Source organism: Ursus americanus, chromosome 14, assembly GCF_024610735.1.
Source record: "Ursus americanus isolate L20-20 chromosome 14, mUrsAme1.1.p, whole genome shotgun sequence".
Classification (NCBI taxonomy): Eukaryota; Metazoa; Chordata; class Mammalia; order Carnivora; family Ursidae; genus Ursus; species Ursus americanus.
This window is the reverse complement of record NC_142140.1, coordinates 3057425-3079216: the sequence shown is the minus strand read 5'-3', so window position 1 is coordinate 3079216 and position 21792 is coordinate 3057425. Positions and strand designations below refer to the sequence as shown.

At 48.5% G+C, this 21792-nt stretch overlaps 1 protein-coding gene across 3 annotated transcripts in view; it reads right to left on the bottom strand.

Annotated features, from left to right (window-relative positions):
- The window catches only part of CFAP92 (cilia and flagella associated protein 92 (putative)), a 67347-nt gene that overhangs the window by 42403 nt on the left and 3152 nt on the right, over positions 1-21792 (bottom strand). The window contains exons 1-8 of one of the 3 annotated variants that reach the window (XM_087866739.1): positions 14071-14342; positions 13151-13445; positions 11802-11992; positions 11005-11209; positions 7345-7473; positions 6364-6451; positions 4744-4868; positions 1293-1439 (exon numbers count right to left, since the gene is read on the bottom strand). In XM_087866739.1, the coding sequence (XP_087722865.1) occupies positions 1293-1439; positions 4744-4868; positions 6364-6451; positions 7345-7473; positions 11005-11209; positions 11802-11992; positions 13151-13412 (1147 nt within the window). In that variant the 5' untranslated portion in view covers positions 13413-13445; positions 14071-14342. Of the gene's footprint in view, positions 1-1292; positions 1440-4743; positions 4869-6363; positions 6452-7344; positions 7474-11004; positions 11210-11801; positions 11993-13150; positions 13446-14070; positions 14343-21792 lie in introns of those variants that run through there. The other 2 variants (XM_045812294.2, XM_087866740.1) reach the window with 2 other exon arrangements.

Sequence of the window (21792 nt, the reverse complement as noted above, 5' to 3'; positions counted from 1 at the left end):
TCTGAGCTTCTCCTTCCTCCCAGAGCAAAATTAAGAAGCAAAATCAACCTCGATCCAAAGTCAGGGGGTCGCCCGGACCTCACCCACCTACAGGCACGGGTTTCTCTTGGGGATTCAGCCCACGAGGTATTCCCCAGAGACGTCTGCCCCAAGCAGGAGCAAGCAACCACCATGCGGAGGCTGGGTCCTCCTGGAGCGCAGACTGAGAGTGGGTAAGCGTCTCTGAAAATTCGCTTCTCTAGAAAAGACGCCAACGCCACAGGAAAGCTAACCTGAAAGGCCCAACTTTAGGGGAAAGCTGATTTTCAAAAATCCATTTAAAGGTGAAAACTAAACAGTTGATAGTATTTCCTCAAAGCGTATCCACATCAACACAAGAGCTTGTGAGAAGACAATTTTCCTGGCACCTGTGGAACTTGACGCTGACTTTTATGGGGCAAAACCGCAAGCAGCTGCAAGGCTTCCGTCCAGCTCAAGACAGTAGCCTAAATTTCTGCAGATTGGCCAGTAGAGGGCGCACATTCACCCTGATGATCAAAAACAGCCCCCTACCATGAATAGGCCAGAAAAGATTTTCTCTGAAAGAGGGCTCCCCCCATATTACTATTTTAAAAACGAAGTCGTATAATTTTACCCAAAATATATTCTGAGTTTTCCATTATCAAAGCCTAGGGATATAACATGCATACCTACTTATTATTTGTCAAACCGTAGAAAACCTAGTTTCCAAATTGTGACAGATCTTACGAAGCTAGAGAACGAAACCCGTTCTGCCCCTGAGCTACGTGATCTCAAGGGAATTGCTTTGCCTTCTCCAAGTCCTGATTCCTCACGGAACAAAGGACAGGCACCCCACCGGCACCCCTACAAGCTTACTGGGAGGCTCAGAGTTTGCCGTGAGCAGTAAAGAACGGGACAGAAATCCTGGCTCCCTCTCTCATTTCCTCTATTAGATGTTTTCATAAAAATCTGCAGGAAGGTGTTTATAAAAAGCAGCATCTTATTTAGCCAACAAAATCAGCACGGTTATTCTTCCAGGTTTCTTTGGAATCAGGCCTGAGTACAAACCCTGGCTTCGCCCTTACTTGCTGTGTGATCTCCAGCAATACATCCGACCTCTCTGTGCCTCCTTCTCTATACAACAGAGGCGCTTACCTCCACTTTGCTGAAGCGACTGTGAGCGTGGAGCTAGGTGGCAGAACAGAGGCTTGGGCAGTGTGAGCATCCCGTTTATGGACATTCTAACCACACGTGACAAGACAACCAACACCTGCTGGGACCAGGGTAGCCACCTGCGAGGAGCGGCATCACCGCCAGCTCGGTAGAGAAGGTCCCATGCTTCCCATTTCCTTCCACCTTGTGGACGGTTTCCTCTTCTGCTCGAGATTTCTTCCTTTTCTTCTGGCTCTTCTTTCTCCCCTCTGAGTCTATCCGTTTAACTGTGAAATCAAAGGAAGGAAATAAACGTTAAAAGGGTCTCCTATCCAAGCTACCATATGTGAATGCACCCATGCTACAGAGATTCAGAACGGTTCTGGAAGATCCTTGAAGGCAGAGGTTGTCCTTTTTGCTGCTGCCCTTCTCCAGGAACCAGAAGAGGGGTCTACATACAAATAGCAAACCGGTTGTCAGTTACATGCAGGAAGAACGTGAGGTTGTCAGTTACCTGCAGGAAGAACGTGAGGGCCCTTCTGATCTCCCACCCGCGCTGACCCAAGAACACGGGCAGAGGGGGCTGAGGTTGGAGGACGATCGGGACCGCCACACACCAAACTTCTCCCCCAAGTCAGCTCTTCACCACAGCGCAGGGCTAAGGTTTGTGCTTGCGAGTTGAAACCACCAAGGTTCCACAACCAGGTCTTCCCCTCCTAATTCTGAGCCTCAGTCACCCCATCTGTAGAATGGGGGCAACCGTGCCTGCCTTGTAGGGTGTTGAGAAGAGTAAATGAGCACAGGTATCTGAAATATTCAGCTCTGTGCTAAGCTCAGATCTGGGGCAGGGGAGGGGGGAGAAGACAATAAGACATATGTATCTATGGTAATTAACACCACGAGCTATTTGTTCCGTGATACAAAGACCAGTGGAACAGACTATAGAAAGCCCAGAAATACACTGCATGCGTGAGGGGACTTAACAGATGCCAGAAGTGGCATTTCAGATCAGTGGGAAAGGATGGACTAGTTAATTAATTACACTGTCTCTCCATTTGGAGGCAAATGAAATGATCGGGCATCTCGTGCCCTTAGCAAAATGAAAGGCAGACTAACGGTGGAAAACAAAAAACTTCAAAATAATTGGAAGAATACGTAGGAGACTACTGATGTCTGGATGAGGAAGGATTTCTTCAACATTACCAAAAGTACAAACTGGAAAGGAACAGTGACATAACTGGTGTGCAAACCAAGACAGCACACGTAAAGTGTGATGTCACAGCCTATGATGCTTACAGTGCCTGTAAGTGCCCATGCATAATTATCCAGAAGATGTAAAGAATAAAGCTTATGGATTGGTAAGAAAAAATGTAAAACCCAGGGGCACCTGGGTGGCTCTGTCAGTTAAGCATCTGCCTTCAGCTCAGGTCATGATCTTGGGATCCTGGGATCGAGCCCCAAGTCCCCAGGTCAGGCTCCCAGCTCAGTGGGGAGTCTGTTTCTCTCTCTCCCTCTGTTCTTCTCCACCACTCATGCTCTCTCTCTCTCAAATAAATATTTTTTTAAAAAGTATAAAACCCAACAGAAAAATAAGCAAAGAAACAGGAATAGGCAAATCACATAAACTGTGACCAAAGAAGCATATGAGATGCTGTCAACCCCACGAGGAATCAGGAAGGAAGCCCCTGACTGTGCCAAGCATGGCTGATAACGTGGACAAGCTGGAATTCTCAGGGCTTCTGTCAGGAGGGCAATAGGTACAGGCCAGAGAGTAAAAATCGGCAATACCTACTGAGGGGTCAAGGTGCGTTTGCCATGCCCTAGGATACCCCTGGGCAAATGCCCTAGACTCTCTGGCATGGGCAGAGACCTGCACACGGCTGCTCGTTATCACAGTGTTGGTGACACTGGGAAATTGGAGACAAGTCAAATGTCCCTCAGTGGGGAGTCCATGGGTGAAGGAGGCCACAGCCATCTGATGGGACACTCTACAGAAGTTACAAGGAAGGAGCCGGACTTACACACGTGGACACAAGAACACCTCCGAAATCGGGCGGAACACAAAGAGCAAGTTGCAGGAAGATACGTACAGTATGAAACCATTCCGGTAACTCATAAAAACAAAACTCAATACAACAGTGTATGAATGTGTCAGAAAGAATGGGGCGGCAGGGAAGGGTCACACCAATTTCTACGTAGGATAAGGTATGCTTTTTTTTTTTAAAGATTTTATTTATTTATTTATTTGAGAGAAAGAGAGAGCACAAGACAGCACAGGTAGGAGGGAGGGAGAAGCAGACTCCCCGCTGAGCAGGGAGCCCTACACGAGGCTCAATCCCAGAGCCAAAGGCAGATGCTTAACCGACTGCGCCACTCAGGCGCCCCTAGGGTGTGCTTCTTGAAAGCACAGGGTGCAAAGGAGACAGACTATATCGGTAAACATTTCTTTCTCAAAAAGAAGGGAGGGAGGGAGGGAGGGAGGGAGGAAGGAATGAAGGAAAGAAACAAAGGAAAAAAAGAAGAAAGGAAAGAGCAAGAAAGAGATGAAGGAAATGTGGCAAAACATTAACACCTAAATTACACACACATTGTAATTTTTTGTGTACCCTGTTTTTTTCAAAATAAATAGATGGTTTAAAATTTTCATTAAACTGCTTTAAGAATATTTTTGAAAAGTGAGGCTATTTAATCTGGAAAAGAGATAACTCAGAAAGAGTTGAAGGTGTTCAGATATGAAAGTGTGGGACTAGGCTTTTCAGGCCTTAAAAAAGGAACGTGAGGCACTGTGTTTCTGTCGGCTGCAGAGAGACTGCCTCAAGCCGTCACTTCTCTCTGCAGCTTCCGAGCGTTGAACTCCAACCAGGAAAAGCAGATTCACTGATAGAGAGTCAAGGAAATGATCTGTAGCAATTACAGCCGTACAAACAGGAAGTGGGCCATCCCAGGGGGCCCCAAGTGCACCAGCTCTAGAATATTCCACCTCATACTGGAAACCTAACTGCTTGCTGAAAAACTGGTGAGGAGACCAAGGTCAAGAATGAAGAGGTCAGTGCAGTGGCTTCTGAGGACCCTTGCCTCTTGGTCTGTCACTAAGACTACAAACTTCCTGCCACCTGGGATGCTATTTCCCTCATTCCAACATAAGAAGCAAATAACGTCTTATCTTCAGAGAGTCTTCACATAAATCCAACTCTTGTGCTTCCCCAACATACCTGCCGACCCTACCACAGCATCTACCACATAGGAATGTAGTTAATATTTGGAAGTCTACAGTCAACATTAGAGATTTTCATGCTCCCCATGTTCACGACATCGTGAGTCAGGAGCACGGAAACATTGGTGGAGTGGGAAGGGATGTTGTGTGGATGGGTGGGACGATGCGGGTAAGTGAATGGGATGAGGTGGGATGGAATGGCTGGGTGAAGGGAGACAGAATGGGCAAGTTGGAAGTGTATGGAGTACTCTTTTACTTTCAAGTAACATTTGGTCAGATATCAAAGAATCTTTCTGAAGTATTCTGAATTTGAAATATTTCATAAGTCCTCTAAGTCTAGTTATGTTATAAAATTCCAATATCCCATCCTAACTTACTTTGAAATTTTTGCTTTTCCAACATGTTTGTTAAGCTGCTAAATGAGGATCTCTCAGTTAACTCCTTCATCTCCAACGCGGCTGCTGCTCCCAAAGAAAGAGCTGTTTCTCTTGACGTGCTCCATCTAGAAAATTCACCAAGAGAAAAGTAAATGAAGGTGAAAAAAATCAGGGACCAGATCTAAGAATCTATTTAGTGGACCAAATGTGAGCAGATCTTTATTTTATTTATTTATTTTAGATTTTATTTGTCAGAGAGAGAGTACAAATAGGGGGAGCAGCAGGCAGAGGGAGCAGCAGGCTCCCCTCTGAGCAGGGAGCCTGATGCGGGACTCAATTCCAGGACTCCGGGATCATGACCTGAGCTGAAGGCAGACACTTAACCAACTGTGCCACCTAGGTGCCCCGTGAGCAGATTTTTAAAAAATGACATTGCATTCCTCTAATCAATGCTTCTTAAATTTCAGTGTGCATATGAATCACCTGGAAATGCTATTAAACAAAATGCAAGTATGGTTCAGTAAGCCTGGGGTGGACCTGACATTCCACATTTCTAACAAGTTCCCAGTAATGCTGATGCTCTGCAGACCACACCTGTACTATCAATTTCTAACCAACTAGAAATATAATGGAAAATAATATATTTTTTATAAACACAGTCAAAACTTTAAAATATCCAGGAATTTATTTACAGGAATTATCCAACATCTATAGGAAGAAAAAAAATTTAACTCTATTAAAAATCATAAAGGAGGAGCTGAATTAGATGGAAAGATATACCATGATCATGGATGGGAGAGCTTCACAATGTAAAAATGTCAGTTCTTCTCAAATTAATGCATAAATTCAACACAAAAAGCAATTCTTTAAAAGTCAAGTTTTTTGCTTTTTGTTTTTTATTTGACAGAGAGAGAGAGACAGCCAGCGAGAGAGGGAACACAAGCAGGGGGAGTGGGAGAGGAAGAAGCAGGCTCCCTGCTCTGCTGGGAGCCTGATGCAGGCTCGATCCCAGGACTCCGGAATCATGCCCTGAGCCGAAGGGAGACGCTTAACAACTGAGCCACCCAGGCACCCCTAAAAGTCAAGATTTTTTAATGACATAGTCTCTTGGTTCTCCCCATCCCATTCTCCTAAGCCACCAGCTGGGCCTCCATTCTACCTCTGGTCCCCACAGCATCCAAGGAATCTCCAGATCCTTCTTAGGCTCTAAGAGCAACTGCACTCACAGCAGGAAAGGCTGTGGACTCAGTGATCCGAAGATATGGGCTAGAGTCCTGACTTTACCAACACTCCCAAGATTCCCAAGAATTTCAGTTTTAAAACTTTAAGCAAATCACTAACCACTCTGTTATGTTGTGGGAGAAACCGAGATAGTAATACCACCTCACAGAGTGACTATGATGAGGACTGAGGTAACTAACACATGCAAAAGCACTGTGAATGTTTGCACTCATAAACACAAGCATTCCTTTCTCTATTCCTTTAACTTCACCTGGACTGCATGAGCTCCGACTTAGCTAAGTTACTAAAAATCCACATGACTCTTGCTGAGAGTCTGTAGGGCTTGTACAAGAGGGGGTTCCACTCCCACTCCCCAAAATAACATGGGTCCATCCTTACCGAACTGTGGCAAGATCTTCCATTCTGAGTACCTTTTCATATGCCTCGGAGATCTTGGGGAAAGTTTCAGACCCTGCTGGGTGAGAATCTGATAATATTTATTAGCAAATGGACTTCCTGTTCCATTCTAGTTCATTAAGAAATGAGGGCCCTTTACCCGTTTTGTAATGGCAGTCATCAAGCAGAGGGATTGGTGTGTGGTGAGCATAAAAAGGCTGGTTAATAATAAACGAGTAAATGAATGAATATACAGACTAGGATTATTTGGACAGAGGCAAGAGGAAGCCTCCAATTTCTTATATAACACCCCACAGAGGGGAAAAAAAAGAAAAAAAAAGTCTTATCTATTCAGTTGTCCAATTCAACACTATTTACGTCAGAGAATACTGAACACTCCCAAGATCCCCACATCCCCACCCACAGGGAATGTTACGGTGCTACCAGTAGATGAAAAATTATGTAGTTGCCACAAATGGAGTTTATACAAAGTTCTTAAGTAAATAGGAAAGGGCATGTAGGGACATTATTAATCTCAGAATACAAAATTATGTACCCAGAACAACCCTATCTATGTAAAAAAAAAAAAAATCTTACAACAAAGGAAGTTGCCATAACATAACCAAAATATTACAATGCTTGTTCCTGGTGATAAAACTATAGTTGTTTTCCCTGCTTGTTTTATACTTTTCTATATTCACTGACTTTTCTAAAAAAAACCACACATATACAACTTCTATAGTTAGAAAAGTTTTGTAAGTCATAAAAAAAAAAAAATTAAACAAAGAGAAAGGATCAACAACGAAAAGTGATTCCCGCGCTGAGAGCAGCGCTGGGTTTGCAGAGGGAACCAGCACCAACAGGAGTTGCTGATACACGGGAAGGATACCAGCGTACGTGCTCGACGCCAGCAATGCCCATCTATCCCCTCCCCTGCCATCGACTCCCCCCCCCAGCTTGTCCCCAAAGGTCATCTCCACTCACCATGCAAAGACTTGTGTTTTCCTGCCTTTTCTGCTTTTTCTCGTGCATCCTGCTTGTCCCACTCCTCTTTGATGTGGGGGTCCTGTCCAGACAATCCTCTCTGATTTAAAACCAAATTCTTCACTTCCTCTAGAATGCAGGAGAAGAACCAATGACTCAGTCAATCCGAAATACTCACAGAACACCTTCTATGTTACGGCACTCTCCCAGTGCTGTGGATGGAGCAGGTGGATAAGACAGGCAGGGCCCCTGCCCTCCAGGAGCAGTTGCCTAGGATGCTGCTTCAACATACCAGGAAATCCAAACCTCAACTGGCAATGGCTTCTTCCAAAAAAGACCATTAAGTACTTGACATGCGTCCTTCCATTCAATCATCGCGCTTCACTTGAAGGAACTTGAAGGAACTTCACTTGAAGGCACTTCCACTCGCCCCTATTTTACGGATGGGGAGTAGGACCCTTACATAACGTTGCTGTGATCAGAACTACCCCGCAGGGCTCCTTGCAGCCAGCCAGGGAGAGGAGCCCTCTCTTTTTCACTTCTATCAATACAGGACTCTGTACGCTTGTGGCAGCATCCAACATGGGAGGGATAATGAATGCAGATAATGGAAGCCACAAGAAAGAGGTGAAGAAGTGAAGAGGTTCAACTGGATTCAGTGTTAAAGGACAGATACCAAGTGTGGAGAAAGAGAGGAGGCTAAGAGCCCGCTGGGGACGGCCTCATAGCGGCAGGCAGGCCTCACAATGGGGAAAACCCTAGTGTTTTCAGGGACCAGGAGTGAAGGTGAGAGTAGCAGTGAGAAAGGAGGCTCGGGGAACAAATTAGAGGTTGCCTTCAAGGCCACACCCAGAAGACGGACCTGGCTCCTGAAGCCACTGGGCGGCCATCTAGAGGTGCATAGCAATGAAGTGCCAAGGTCAAAGCAGGGCTATAGACAAGTCAGGGGACAGCGGTGGGAGAGAGGAGATGGGGAACAGACCTGGATGCAGAGGGAGGAACCAGCTAAGGGGTAGAGAGTCCCAGAGGACACCACACAGGCAGGGACACCAACCAGGTGTGGCGTGGAGCGACGGCCAAGAGCTGAGGGACTGCCAGGGTCACACATGACCTAGGGGCTTCACGAACGATGCCGTCTTTGTCCAGTAACTAAGAAACCAAGAGGCCGAGCCAATTTAAGAGAGGAGAAATGCTGGCTTTTGATGGGATGTTCCATTCAAAACCAGCAGGCTGAAGACTAACCAGTTCTGACTTATGGTTCACCCAAAGAGATTGCCTATCCTCTCTGGAACATGAGCCAAACCTCTCACGCTGTTTCTCCCCTCCCACAGACAAGAGTTTCAAGAAGATAGCTTGTAAAGTGAAAAACAGGGCTTAAGACAACATGCACACCAGGTGCCTTTTCATTAAAATGTTCTTTCTACTTACATATAAAAAGCACAGGGAAATGTTAACAATGACTGCCTCTGGTCAGGCATCATGGGATCTTACCTCTTTCTCCCTTGTGCTAGCCAATTCCGTTTGGTTTTTTTTTGGTTTTGGGGTTTTTTTTAGGACTATTTATTTCAGAAAGAGAGAGAGAATCTGTGCAAGGAGGGGCAGAGGGAGAGAAGCCAACTGATGGCTGAGACCATCATCCCACGATGCCTGAGATCATGACCTGAGCTGAAATCACAAGTGGGACACCCAACCGACTGAGCCACCCAGGCAATCCTGTGCTAGCCAATTTCTAAATTGTTTTACAAAATGCACACACACCACTTATGGAAAGAAATGATTTAACCTAAAAGGCGGTGATACCAGGCATGACATGGGGTTTGGAGAAGAGCAAGAACACTCACGAAGGCCCATAGCCCCCCCTCTCCCCCCCCGCAGGGCCTAGAACACCCTTCCTCCTCCCTTTTCTGGCCAGCTGATTCCATTTACCCTTCCAGACTTGGCTCCCATGGCCCCTTCTCCAGGAAGCCTTCCTGATACACCCGCCCCAACACCCCTGCTCCAATGTGAGCTCACTTCAGGGCAAATGTTTACCAGAAATTCTGGCTCAGCAGCTCTGGGGCAGGCCCTGGAATCTGCACTTGGGCAGCACTCCAAATGCATCTAACGCAGGTGGTTTTGAACCCCATGCTTTGAAGACGTGGGTCTTTCGTTCGGTTCATGCAAGAAAAGGCAGCTTGAATCCCATTTTCTCACACGGAACCCCTACAATGAGTAGCTTAGATATAAACCAGTGATTCTCAGCCAGGGGTGATTCTGCTCCCCAACCCAGGGCACATTTGGCAACGTCTGAAGAAAACTTCGGTTGGCACAACCATGAGGCTACTACGGGCATCCAGCAGGTGGAGCTCAGGGTGCCGCCGAGCGTCCTACAGTGCCCAGGACAGCTCCCACAACACGGAATGATCTGACCCCAAATGCCAACAGCACCAAGGGTAAGAAACCCCAGCTATCAGTGAAAGGTGAATGGTCAGAAGTGCCAAGCCCCCCGGTGCCGGAAAGGCTCCTCAAAAACGCAGGCTGGACAGCCGGAGACAGCAGAGGGTTTCTAGTCACCAAACAATGGGTTCTGATTCTGGTGCTGCCATGCACTTCAAGCAGGTGTCAGTCTCCTTTGCTCACTGTAAAATGGGGGGAGCTGTACTTGTCGGGGCCACCACCAACAGTGATAAGGGTCCCACATTCCATCCATTCTCAGATGCACATCGCCATGACCTTTGGACGCTTCTAAAAACTGGATGCATCTTATAATTAATGCCACAGCATAGTTCAATTGGCAGCATTTTAGTTTTTAAATATAGACAACACACACTCTCTTTATTGCTGGGTGGCGGTGCACTCCCATCACCCTGCCTCGAGGCATATAAGCAGAGGAAGTGGCAAGGTGCCCAAGGTCGTTGGCTAGTTCAAGATGGAAGACAGGTTGACTCGAGCTGGCCGACTTCAAAGCCTGGACCTTTCCACTCTTCCTAGCTCTCTCCTTGGAGGGGAGCTCAAAATGAGACTTTCTGGCATTGATAAAATATTTATGCAGGAGCGCCTGTGTGGCTCAGTCAGCTGGGCATCTGCCTTCAGCCCGGGTCATGGCCTCAGGGTCCTGGGATGGAGCCCTGCACTGGGCTCCCTGCTCAGCGGGGAGCCTGCTTCTCTCTCTCCCTCTGCCCTTTTCCCCTGTTTGTGCTCTCTCTCTCCCTCTCTCTCAAATAAAGTCTTAAAAAAATATTTCCCCAAATGAGAATGTAGAGGGTCTATATGAAAAGATTAACATGGTTGTCTCAGGGTCATGGGATTCTTAAGTTTTCTCTTGTTTCTTGGTGTCTTTTTTGTCAGTGAACACCCAATACTCAGGCAGGAGACGGGCCGGTGGGGAACACACACGTGGGTGCTGCCTGGGGACAGGAAGTGCAGAAATGTGGCGGAGGGAGGGGTGGTGACCAACGCCCGTGCACGGACACTGCCCAGCCTCAGACAACTCCCTGGGGCGGAACTTCCTGATGCTCAAGCCTGTCCTGGAGGGATGACGCACCACTGGTACCCAAAGCCACCTGTGCCCTGGGAAAGTGAGAGCAAGAAAAGGAGGGGACACTGGCTTTGATCCTGTTACTGGTGAGCAGTCACACGCCTCGAGAAATGTTTCAAATAAAACACAAGTACCCGACTTACCGAAAGATCCTGTATCTTCTCCATACCCAGTATTCTTTAACCGGTAATACCTGACTTTTCTCGAAACCTTGTCCTTCGTGTCCCAGACCCTCAAGGTTATTTTGTGGAAATTTATTTTCTTTAGTAATTCCTTCGTCACGTTGATGTTAAAAGTCTGGGTCCATGACACCCAGACTTTGTCCCCTTCGTGCCACGGCCTCACTGTCTGTGTAAAAGAGCACCAAGAGGCTTTAAGGGAGCAGGACCGGGAGGCCGAGCAGCCCAAGGTTACCCCCACCAGCGTTGTCCCCCGGGGCGCTGCTCTCCATCCGTCTGCCTTCTGTGCCTCGTGCTCCCCCAGCTGCCACCTCACATCAGGAAATGGGTGTCCTGGCCGGGGCCCCGTCATGTGTCTGGGTTCATCGGAAAAGACAGAGTCAAAGCAATCACCTGCCCATCGTGCCCTTCCCAGTGACTTCCAAGCACTGAGCCAGAGTCAGGCCACAGGCAGGCAGGTGGGTGTGTGCGCCGGCAGGTGGGTGTGTGCGCTGGCAGGTGGGTGCGCACACACTTGGATGCACACAGGTGCTCACACAGGGGGGGAAATCACGAGAGCGGCAAGAAACTTCCGAAACACCACAGAAATGACTAGATAGAGATATCTAAACAGAAAGTCCGGTAATTGGTATTGGTAGGCCCGTGTGGATTCTCATTCAGTAGGTCTGGGGTAGAACCCAACATCCTGCCTTTCTAGCAAGCTCCAAGGGAAGCAAGCACACTTTATGCAGTATTAGGCTATATGCGAGGTGCGCACGCACCTTCACTCCGGAGTCCAGGAACACTTTGGCCACCATCGGAAACACCACCATGTCAACTTTTCTAGGCTCCGCATCATCGGGCAGAAGGAAATACTCAACGTGGTAGTAACGGCGAACCTTTGCAGCAGGTTTGTCCATTTTAGGGTGTTTCCTATATTTTTCAATCAAAATTGTATATTTTCCTTTATTACCTAGAAGACATGGATTTAATGAGTCTTGTTTGAACCTCACGTGGGAAAGCACCCCTGTCTCCACAGTTCCCTGGAACCAAGAAACAGCCTGAGGCTGTGGGAGGCAGCCCACCCCCATGCTGCTTGCCCCACTTGGGGGCTGAGATGCAGGTCCAGGCCCCCTAGCTAGTAGAGTAACAGGGTGCAAATATTCACTGCATGACTCTGAGAGGGAGCTCCTCCTTACATTTTTCACCTGGGGCGCTTCGCCTGCCTCCCCCGGGCTTGGCGGTAAAAACGGTTCAAGTCACCAAAAAGATTGGTCAGTTCTAAACATGGTATACATCTAACCAAATAGCCTCCAAACGATCTGAGGCAAGAACGGATAGAACTACAAGGAGAAGCTGAAATTAATCTTCAGGGGGGTTGGTGCAAGCAGACAAAATACACATATCAAAAGCGGAGTTCTTTTCTCTGTCGCTGATCTTGGGGGTTCCACCATGTGACTTGCTTTGGCCAAAAAAAAGTTAGCAGGTGGGAGGTGCCCAAAGGCTTGAAGAGTCCCTGGGTGTCTGGGCTTGCCCTCTCGTGTGTCTCTGCCTTTCGATAACAACAGTGTGACTGGCCGACCCACAGGTCCAGGAGAAGGAAGAGAGACACGGGGAGCAGAGCAGAGCCACCGTGGGGAGCCTAGGCTGGATCCGCCGACCTGCTTATCCAGGAGAACAAGGGATTTCTGTTTGAACCCCCTGACTTGGGGAGTTGTTTGGGTTTGTTACACAGAATTTGGGGGCAACAGGTAATTGATATTCCTATACGCTCAGAGATTTTCATTCAACACATCTGAGAATTTAAACAAGGAATTTGCACAGCCAGCTTATGGGAACCAATGCTGTAATCTCTTTCTCATGTATTCATCTGCGAAAAGCAGAAATAATACCACCTGCTTTTTAGGGTTGTTGAGAGGATTAAGCATGTGAAGCCTATTTAATCACTTACTTGCTTGGCCCACCATAGGCCCCCTAAAATTGCAGTTTCCTTCCTGACCTCTGCTGCTGGCATTGGCCATCTCACTTGGGAAAGCCAGTGGAGGGAGCTCAGGTGCCCTGAACTTCTAGGAGAAGGTCATTAGTGCACCTCTTTTTGCAGAGGCTGTTGGGATTCTGCTCCAGCACTTACCAGTGTTCACCGGGAAGGCCAATGAGATGATGAACTTGCAGGGGACAACCTGGGGCACATCGGAGTTGAAGGTGCTGGCAGGCCCATATGAGGACTCGCTGCTGCATGGGCGCTCCGAGTCCGACTCCTGGGCTTGGGCTTTAACCTTCAGGTGCTCCTCCATATCGCACTCACTCCCAGACTGGTAAAAGCTGACCATGGAGGACATGGGCCCCATGCTCGCCCTGTCCTCATCCTCCCACTCCCAGGCATGCAGCGACATTCTGCAGAGCACCCACGGGCGTGGCACTCCTGGCTGCAAGAAAATAAAGGCGCTGCGGTCACCTCCCTCTGTTCCCAGAAGGTAAGCCCTGCCTCTTTCAGGATGACCCCCCTTCCCCTCCTTCCCTTCCCATGTCCTGTCCTGGGTCGAACCGCCAAGACCTCGGACACTGCCTGGCACACAGTAGGCACTCAACAACGAACCACAGAGAATGGTGGCTTGCAGCAATCATGATAAGGAGCAGCCCCAGTTTCTCCAACTTGAGTCTCTATCCTCCCCCAGCCCCAGCCGCTCCTCCTTTCACAAGTCAATCATCGGTACTTCTGGAATGCCAGCTCCAGGTGAGCGCAATTACCCAAGAACCGCAAAGCTGGGAAAGAACCCCGTGCTTCCACTCAGGAGGCCTCGGGGTGAGAGCAGCGCCAAAGCACAGGAGGAGTTTGCAATGTGGGGACAGGCGAACCGGGCAAGGGGACGGCCCGTGCAAGAGTCTGGTGAGGTCAAAGAGGGCGAGAACCCCCGAGGCAAGACACGAATGGGCCCTGAGTGCTGGGTTCGGGGCACAAGCTCAGGGTCCATAGAGGAGGAACCTGGGCTAACGTTTTGTTTAGAATGGGGTGCCCAACTGGAGCGGCAGGTGGAGGGGGACCTTCGGTACCTGCGAGGGGATGCGCTGGGCAGCAGCCTGGGCTCAGGCCGTGGCGTCGGTCAGCTCGTACACCGGCCGCACAGCCGCCAGGCGAGAAGGCTCCAAGGACGCAGTCTGCCCACCCGGACAGGGAGGCCCGCGGGACGCCGCCGCGCAATTATGTTTGACAGTTGCTAGGAGACGGGCGGGGCTCCCGCCCCGGGGCGGGGCTCCTCCGGGGGCGGGGCTCCTGGGGGCGGGACTTCCCGCCTCGGCCTCAGGTCCCGGACCAAGTGCACAGACAAGGTCTGCCAAAAAGGTGTATCCAAATTCAGCAACTAGTTGCCTCCTTTCATTCACTCATTCATGCATCCACTTATTCATTCAATCTTTAAGGAATTCCTGCTCTGAATGTGAGCACCTATTATATGCCCCGCCCTTCCCTACACTACAGGGAAAAGGGGTTTCTGCTCCCCCTAACCCCATCAGCCCCCACTTGCCATGCTTTGATAAAGGCAAGGGAAGCAACGGGCTCTGGAAACTCGGATAACCCCACCCCAAACCTCTTTCACATAAATTCTCTGCTTCTGTCGCTGATGTCCTTAAAACATCATGAGAATTCTGTTCAGTGACCATGAGCCCCAACTCAGAGATGAGGAGACAGAGGATTAGATTGGTGGTGCGACCTGCCCCAGGTCACACAGGCGAGTGTCGCAGCAGCGCCGGACTGAAATCCAGACTGACTCCAAGGCCTGGGCTGGTCTGCAAACAACACCCACCCCCGCCCCGGCCCCCGGCCAACCTCCCAGCTGACGGAAGGCTAGCCATCGCTCCCCATGTAGATCACAGAATACCCAAGGGGCTAGGGTGCAGGGACGCACCGCAGAGGTGACTACCAGGGGGAACAGGGGCAGACCTCATGGAGGAGGTGACAAAAGCCAAACCCTAGGGTTTGCCAGACAGTGAAAGCAAGAGAAAGTATTCCAGGCAGAGGGAACAGCATATACAAAAGCCCAGAGGGGTAAAGGTGCATGGCAAGTTCAGGGAAGGGATGATGAGGCTGGAGTGGAGAGCAGGGCCCCTGGTACCCAGGTGTGGAGGGCAGGCAGGGCTCCAAGATTACGGGCAATGGGGAGCCACATCAGGTTTTTGTTAAGGCGGAGCAGCTCCACTCCACACAGGTCATTCAGGAGAATGGGAGCTGAAGCTCCACACACGTGACTGTTGGGGAAACTGAGGCTCTGAGGGGAGATATGACTTACCCAAGGCTAAGGAGCAAAACTGTAGCAGAGCTGGAGCCGGAACCTAGGTCCCCTGCCTCCCACCTCCTGCCTCCCTAGACCACCCCCAGGGGCTGAGGGCAGCCCCTCCTAGAATACTGCCCACTGCCCACTGGGGTCCTCCAACATTCCACAGGTTGAATCAGTCTAAGAAAACTGAAGCTGGAGAACAGCTGTGAGGGGAAGTCACCAAATGGCAGTGAGCACCCTGGAGAGCAGGACTCAAACTCTCCCCACCGAATGCCATACCACCCTAGCGGACCGTACCACCAGCAGCCTGGAGACTACCGTCTATAACCGGGAAGCGCCAAAGACATACACAGGGTTGGAAGAAGGCTACTAGGATACACCAGCTCCCAAAAGGCCCCATTAACGAGGGCTGGTTAGTGAGACCACCCTGCCCTGCACAAGAGCAGCCGTCTTGCTCCTCGGGTCCCCCTGCTGGCCTGAGGCTGGTTTCCCTCCAAAGAGTCCTTGGTCACACTACCACCCAGGGCAGCAGCCAATCTCTACAGCATGTCCTGTGGGGACAGCTCTGAGCTCAGGATTGAGGGGCCATAGATCTTACACAAAGGGCCGCTGCCTGGTCCTGGATATGCATCAGAATCACCCGGGAACACATAAAAACTCCAATCCTAGGGCTTCACTCCAGACCTTCAGCATTGATTCTCCAGGACTGGGCTTAGGAACCAGAAACAGATTGTATTTTTCAAAGGTAGCCCCCTCAATAGATCTCCTCCCACACGTTCTTCTTACAGAGTGATGTCGGCACTCCTCCCATCCAGTGGTGGGTCTAGGCCCTTCCCCCTTGAACCCAGATAGACCTTTGTGATCATCTCAGCCAAGACAGTACTGCAGAAGTGACACTCTGACTTCTGAGGCCAGCTCATCCAAACTCCACGTTCGTCTGCCTTGTTCTCTGGGGGAGCTCATTCTAAGAATTCAGCGCGATGTTATGAGGAGCCCAAGCAGCCACGCGTCAAGTCCACATGTGGATGTTCTGGCCAACAGTTCCCAACTGATTCCCAGCCTCTACCGCCAGACACGGAAGAGTGCCAGGCTTCAGAGGATCCCAGCCTCCAGGCTACCCCACCTGACACCGCGTGTAGCGGAAACCAGCGGTTAGCACCAAGCCCTCCCCAACCTGCAGCTTCATGACCGAAGCAAATTATTGTTGTCTTAAGCCATAAGGTTTAGGATGATTTGTTGCACAATAATCAATGACTGGAACTGACCCCATATTTTTTCAACGTTATCTCCACCAAGGTTCTATCGCATAGCTGAGGTTTAGAACCACTGCCCTGAGAGAAATGGTGTCTAGGTCAAAACCCAGAGCGTCGTGGGATGGAGTGAGGGCAAACGTGTGCCACTGGTACTCAGGTGTGAGAGGTGTGTCCACAACCTCACCTCCACAAAGACGTCTTCGGGACAGGCAAAGTCAAAGTAGAGAAAAAAGGGTATGTGTTCCAGTCGCCTATTGCTGCATCCCAAAATTTAATGGCATAAAACAACAGCCACTTTATTTTTTACAGTTCTGTGGATCAGCTGGGTAGATCTTCACTGGTGAAGCCGGGGCTCACTCACTGGGCTGTATCATCTGTATCAATAGGGCTGGAAGGTCCAAGATGGCCTCCCATGTCTGGCAGTTGGTGACCTTGGCTGGGGGACCTCAATTCCCCCTACCCTCCCCCCGTGAGACCCCTCATGCTCCACCGGGCTGGACTAGCTTCCTCAGAAGGCATTCTCAGGGTAGGGGTCCAAGAAAGCAAAGGTACAAGCTACAAAGCCTCTTGAGACCTAGGCTTTGAAATGGCACAGTGTCACTTCTGCCATATCCATTGACCAGAGCAGGTCCCAAGGGTCAGCTGAGACTCAAGGGGATGAAGAGCTGACTGCACGTCTGGGCAGGAGGAAGGGCAAGGCCACGGTGCGGACAGGCATCCCTTGGATGGGAGCAATTTGAAGGCATTCAATCACTGCGTCCTTCTTCCTGTCAGGATAGGGGAGCCCCAAAGCTTCCATGGGCACCCAGAGAGCTTTCTGAAGTTCTCCCAAGCCTCTGGCAGTTGGATGCATATTCGGGGAACAACTACACCCATCTTCTTCTTGCCATCTCCAACCCCCCTTTTTGATAGCTGTATTGAGGTATATTTTATATCATAAAATTCACCCATTTCAAGTATAGAATTCAATGATTTTTAGTAACTTTACCAAGTGATGAAATCATCACCATAAATAAGTTTTAAAACATTTTCATCTCCCTAATAAGACCCTTCATGCACATTTACGATTAATCTCGGTTCTGCGCTCCAGTCCCAGGCCACCACTAATCTACTTTCTAGCTCTAAAAATGTGACTTGTCTGGACATTTCATATAGATGGAGCTGTATGACATGTGGCTTGGCTTTGTGATTGCTTAGCAGAATGCTTTTGAAGTTCATTCATGTTGTAGCATTAATCAATACTTCATTCCTTTTTGTGGCCGAATAATGTCCCATTGTGTGATACACCGCATTTTGTCCATCCATTTATCAGTTAATAGACATTGAGGTTGAACATTTAGACATTTATGAAAAATGCTGTCATGAACACACCCATGAAAGGTCTCTGCGTGGACAGAGGTGTTCATTTCTCTTGGGTAGACACTTGGAGTAAAATAGCTGGGTCATGTGGTAGTGATGTGGGGAACAAATGCAAAAGAAAAATAATTAAATATCCTTACTACCTACAACCCATTGACAAGTCCTTGAAACAGGCAGAGTGATCTTCCTCTAGGAACTCAACTGCCTCGATGTTAATACTTTGCTAGAGGCAAAAGGCAACCTTAACTTAACATCAACCAGACTTCCAGGATCTTGTAACACTCGCTTTATGTATAAAAATTCCTTTGGCAGTCAACAAAACCGAAAGACAACCAACAGAATGGGAGACAATATTTACAAATGTCTTATCAGATAAAGGGCTAGTATCCAAAATCTATGAAGAACTTACCAAACTCAACACCCAAAGAACAAATAATCCAATCAAGAAATGGACAGAAGACATGAACAGACATTTCTTCATGTCATGTCTTCAAAGAAGACATCCAAATGGCCAAAAGACACATGAAAAAATGCTCAACATCACTCGGCATCAGGGAAATACAAATCAAAACTATAATGAGACACCATCTCACACCAGTCAGAATGGCTAAAATTAACAAGTCAGGAAATGAAGATGTTGGCGAGGATGTGGAAAAAGGGGAACCCTCTTACATTGTTGGCGGGAATGCAAGCTGGTGCAGCCACTCTCGAAAACAGTATGGGGGTTCCTCAAAAAGTTGAAAATAGAGCTACCCTATGACCCAGCAATTGCACCAGTGGGTATTTACCCCAAAGATGCAAATGTAGTGATCCGAAGGGACACCTGCACCCCAGTGTTCATAGCAGCAATGTCCACAATAGCCAAGCTATGGAAAGAGCCCAGATGTCCATTGACAGATGAATGGATAAAGAAGATGTGGTGTGTGTGTGTGTGTGTGTATACACACATACACAATGGAATATTACACAGCCATCAAAAAATATGAAATCTTTACTGTATGGTGACTAACATAATATAATAAAAAACATTTAAAAAAGTATGAAATCTTGCCATTTGCAACAACGTGGATGGAACTAGAGGGTATTGAGCTAAGCAAAATAAGTCAATCAGAGAAAGACAATTATCATATGATTTCACTCATATGCGGAATTTAAGAAACAAGGCAGAGGATCATAGGGGAAGAGAAGAAAAAATGAAACAAGATGAAACCAGAGATGGAGACAAATCATAGGAGACTTGATTATAGGAAACTGAGGGTTGCTGTAAGGGAGGGGGGTGGGGGGATGGGGTGGCTGGGTGATGGACGCTGGGGAAGGTATGTGTTGTGGTGAGTGCTGGGTGTTGTGTAAGACTGATGAATCACAGACCTGTACCCCTGAAACAAATAATATATTATATGTTAATTAAAAAAAAGATTTTTAAAAAGTCCTTTGGAAACTTCCTTTATCTCTGCCTTCCCCCCACAAAGATATACATTGGCAATCAGCCCCCAAGCATATGGCGCACCGATACACATCTGAAGGGTCTCATGCCTGGGGTTTTGGTAGACAGTAATAAATGACCTTTTCCTAATAACAGCTAGCCCCTCTAGGTCCTGGAAACCTTGTTTCCAAAATTCTTTAGAGACTTAGGCTATCCCTAACCCCCCTCCGAACTTGAAAGTATGTAGTCACCTGTCACAACCCCGATGCAGCTTTCTGCTCACGGGTCCTGTCCCTGTGCTTTAATAAAACCACCTTTTTGCGCTGAAGACGTCTCAAGAATTCTTTCCTGATCATTCGCTCCCAAACCCCAGTATTTCCACATCAGCAGTTCCATGCTTTCTCTTTTTGAGAAACTGTCAAACTGTTTTTCCAAAGTGGCTGCACGTTTCACGTTCCCACCGTCATAGGATGAACGTTCCTCTCTCTCCACACCCCCCAGAAACCATATATTGTCTAATTTACTGTGGATTCTCAGGAGTGTGAAATAGTATTCCATTGTGGCTTTATTTTGTATTTCCCTGATGACTAAAGGTACTGACATCTTTTCATGGACTTACTGGTCATCCATAAATCCTCTTTGGTAAAATGTCTGTTCCTGTCTTTTGTTCCCTTTTTGATTGGGTTGTTTTTCTTCTTATTGAGTGGTAGGAGTTTTTGGAAAGTCTGAATACAAGTCCCTTATGGGATCTGTGTTTTGCAAATATTTTTTCCTGGTTTCCCGCCGGTCCTTTCACTTTCTTAATGGTGTCTTTACCACCGCCGTTTGAAGTGCAAAAGTTTTGAATTTTGATGAGGTCCAATTTATCGATTTTTTTCTTCTTTGGACCATTCACTTTGTGTTGTATCTAAGAAATCTTTGCCTAGTTCAGTCCGATTTTTAATAGAAATAAAACTTGGTGTCTGAACGCTAAGCAAATCTAACCAAGACTCCTGAAAATATAATAGCTTTGTCACTAAAAATGATAGCCCACAGACATTCCCAGACACTCCAGGGGGCTGCACAGAATGACAAAAGCTTTCTGAAAAACAGTTCCGCAGCATCAAGAGTGCATAAAATGTTCCAGCTCCCTGGCGCTTAGTAAATCACCCGGACGCAGAGCCAACAGTTCACGGTGTTGTTTTAATGGAGAAAAACTGCAAACCACCTTGACGCGTGTCCCTGGGGGAGGATGAAGCCCCTCCCAGCTCAGTCGTGAGTGGGAACACAAGTGCTGCTCGGGAACACTGCAAAGGGGTATTAAGGATAGCAGCAAGCCTGCTTAGGAAGTACGGTCCCCGTGCAAAGAAAGATTCCAGCAACAGCATTTCCACCGTGTTTCTTTATGTTGAGTTTAATGAGCTACGAGGCGCGTCCTGTAAAGTCGCCCTTCTGAAGGGCTTTGACAGATGTGTCCAGTCATGTAACCCCCACCCCAGGGAAGTTCTTTCATGCCCAAATGCATGGAAAGCGCCTGGAAACAAATACATCAGAGGTATCTGGGGTCCTCTCTTCTGGTGGTGATTTTTGGTTTTTAGCATTTTTTCTGGGGTGTTTAAAGGCGCTTTAAACAATATCCTTTTTGAAATGGCTCAAACAATAGTGAACTGACTTCGGAAAATCATCTCTTTGCCAGGGCCTCTGCTCTCCCCCACGCAGACGCACACCCATCCCCCAGCTCAGACAAAAGAGCCCAGGAGACCTCTGAGTTTGCTCACTTCGAACCTTCAACAAAAACCTTGTGGGTCCGACTGGAATGATTTCAGAGGCGCCTGGTAACACTGCCCTGCAGACCGACAGGCCTGACAGCGCACCATTATCAACCCTGACTTCCCTGGCCCCCGCTGAGCTTCAGGGCAGGGGGGGAGGGGGGAGGGGAAGAGGGGGGTGGAGGTCCAGGCAACGCTCCATGGCAAGATATTTAAAGGCTTTCTTTTCAATGTTGACTGGCCCAGGAACGTTACTGTTCAAAGGATTCCCTCGCCAAAAGCCGTCCCCAGCTGCAGTGGGGGACGGGGGGGGGGGGGGGGGGGAGGGCCGCAGTCTTGCTTGTTGCCCGCTCTCAGCACTAACATGAAATCAAATCCGATTCAACTGCACAGATCCAACTCCAAGGTCCCAAGCCAAGTTCCCGAGTCCTGTCCTAAATGTACACAGCAAACCCACAGGCCGTGGGGCTCCAGGCCTAGAAGCTTCTGCGGTCCATCTGGGGGTCCAATCAGCTACCAACGTTTGGAGTCTCCCTGACTCCAACATCACCGGGTCAAAAGACACCAAATCCCACCAAGGCCAGCTAGAGGCAGTGAGTTCACTTCTACAAATGTGTGTTCATACGAACCAATATTATTAGTGCCTACGCAGTGCCAGACACCTGCTGGGACCGAGGGGCACCAGGTTCCTGGCCTCATGAAGCCCAGCCCTCATGTGA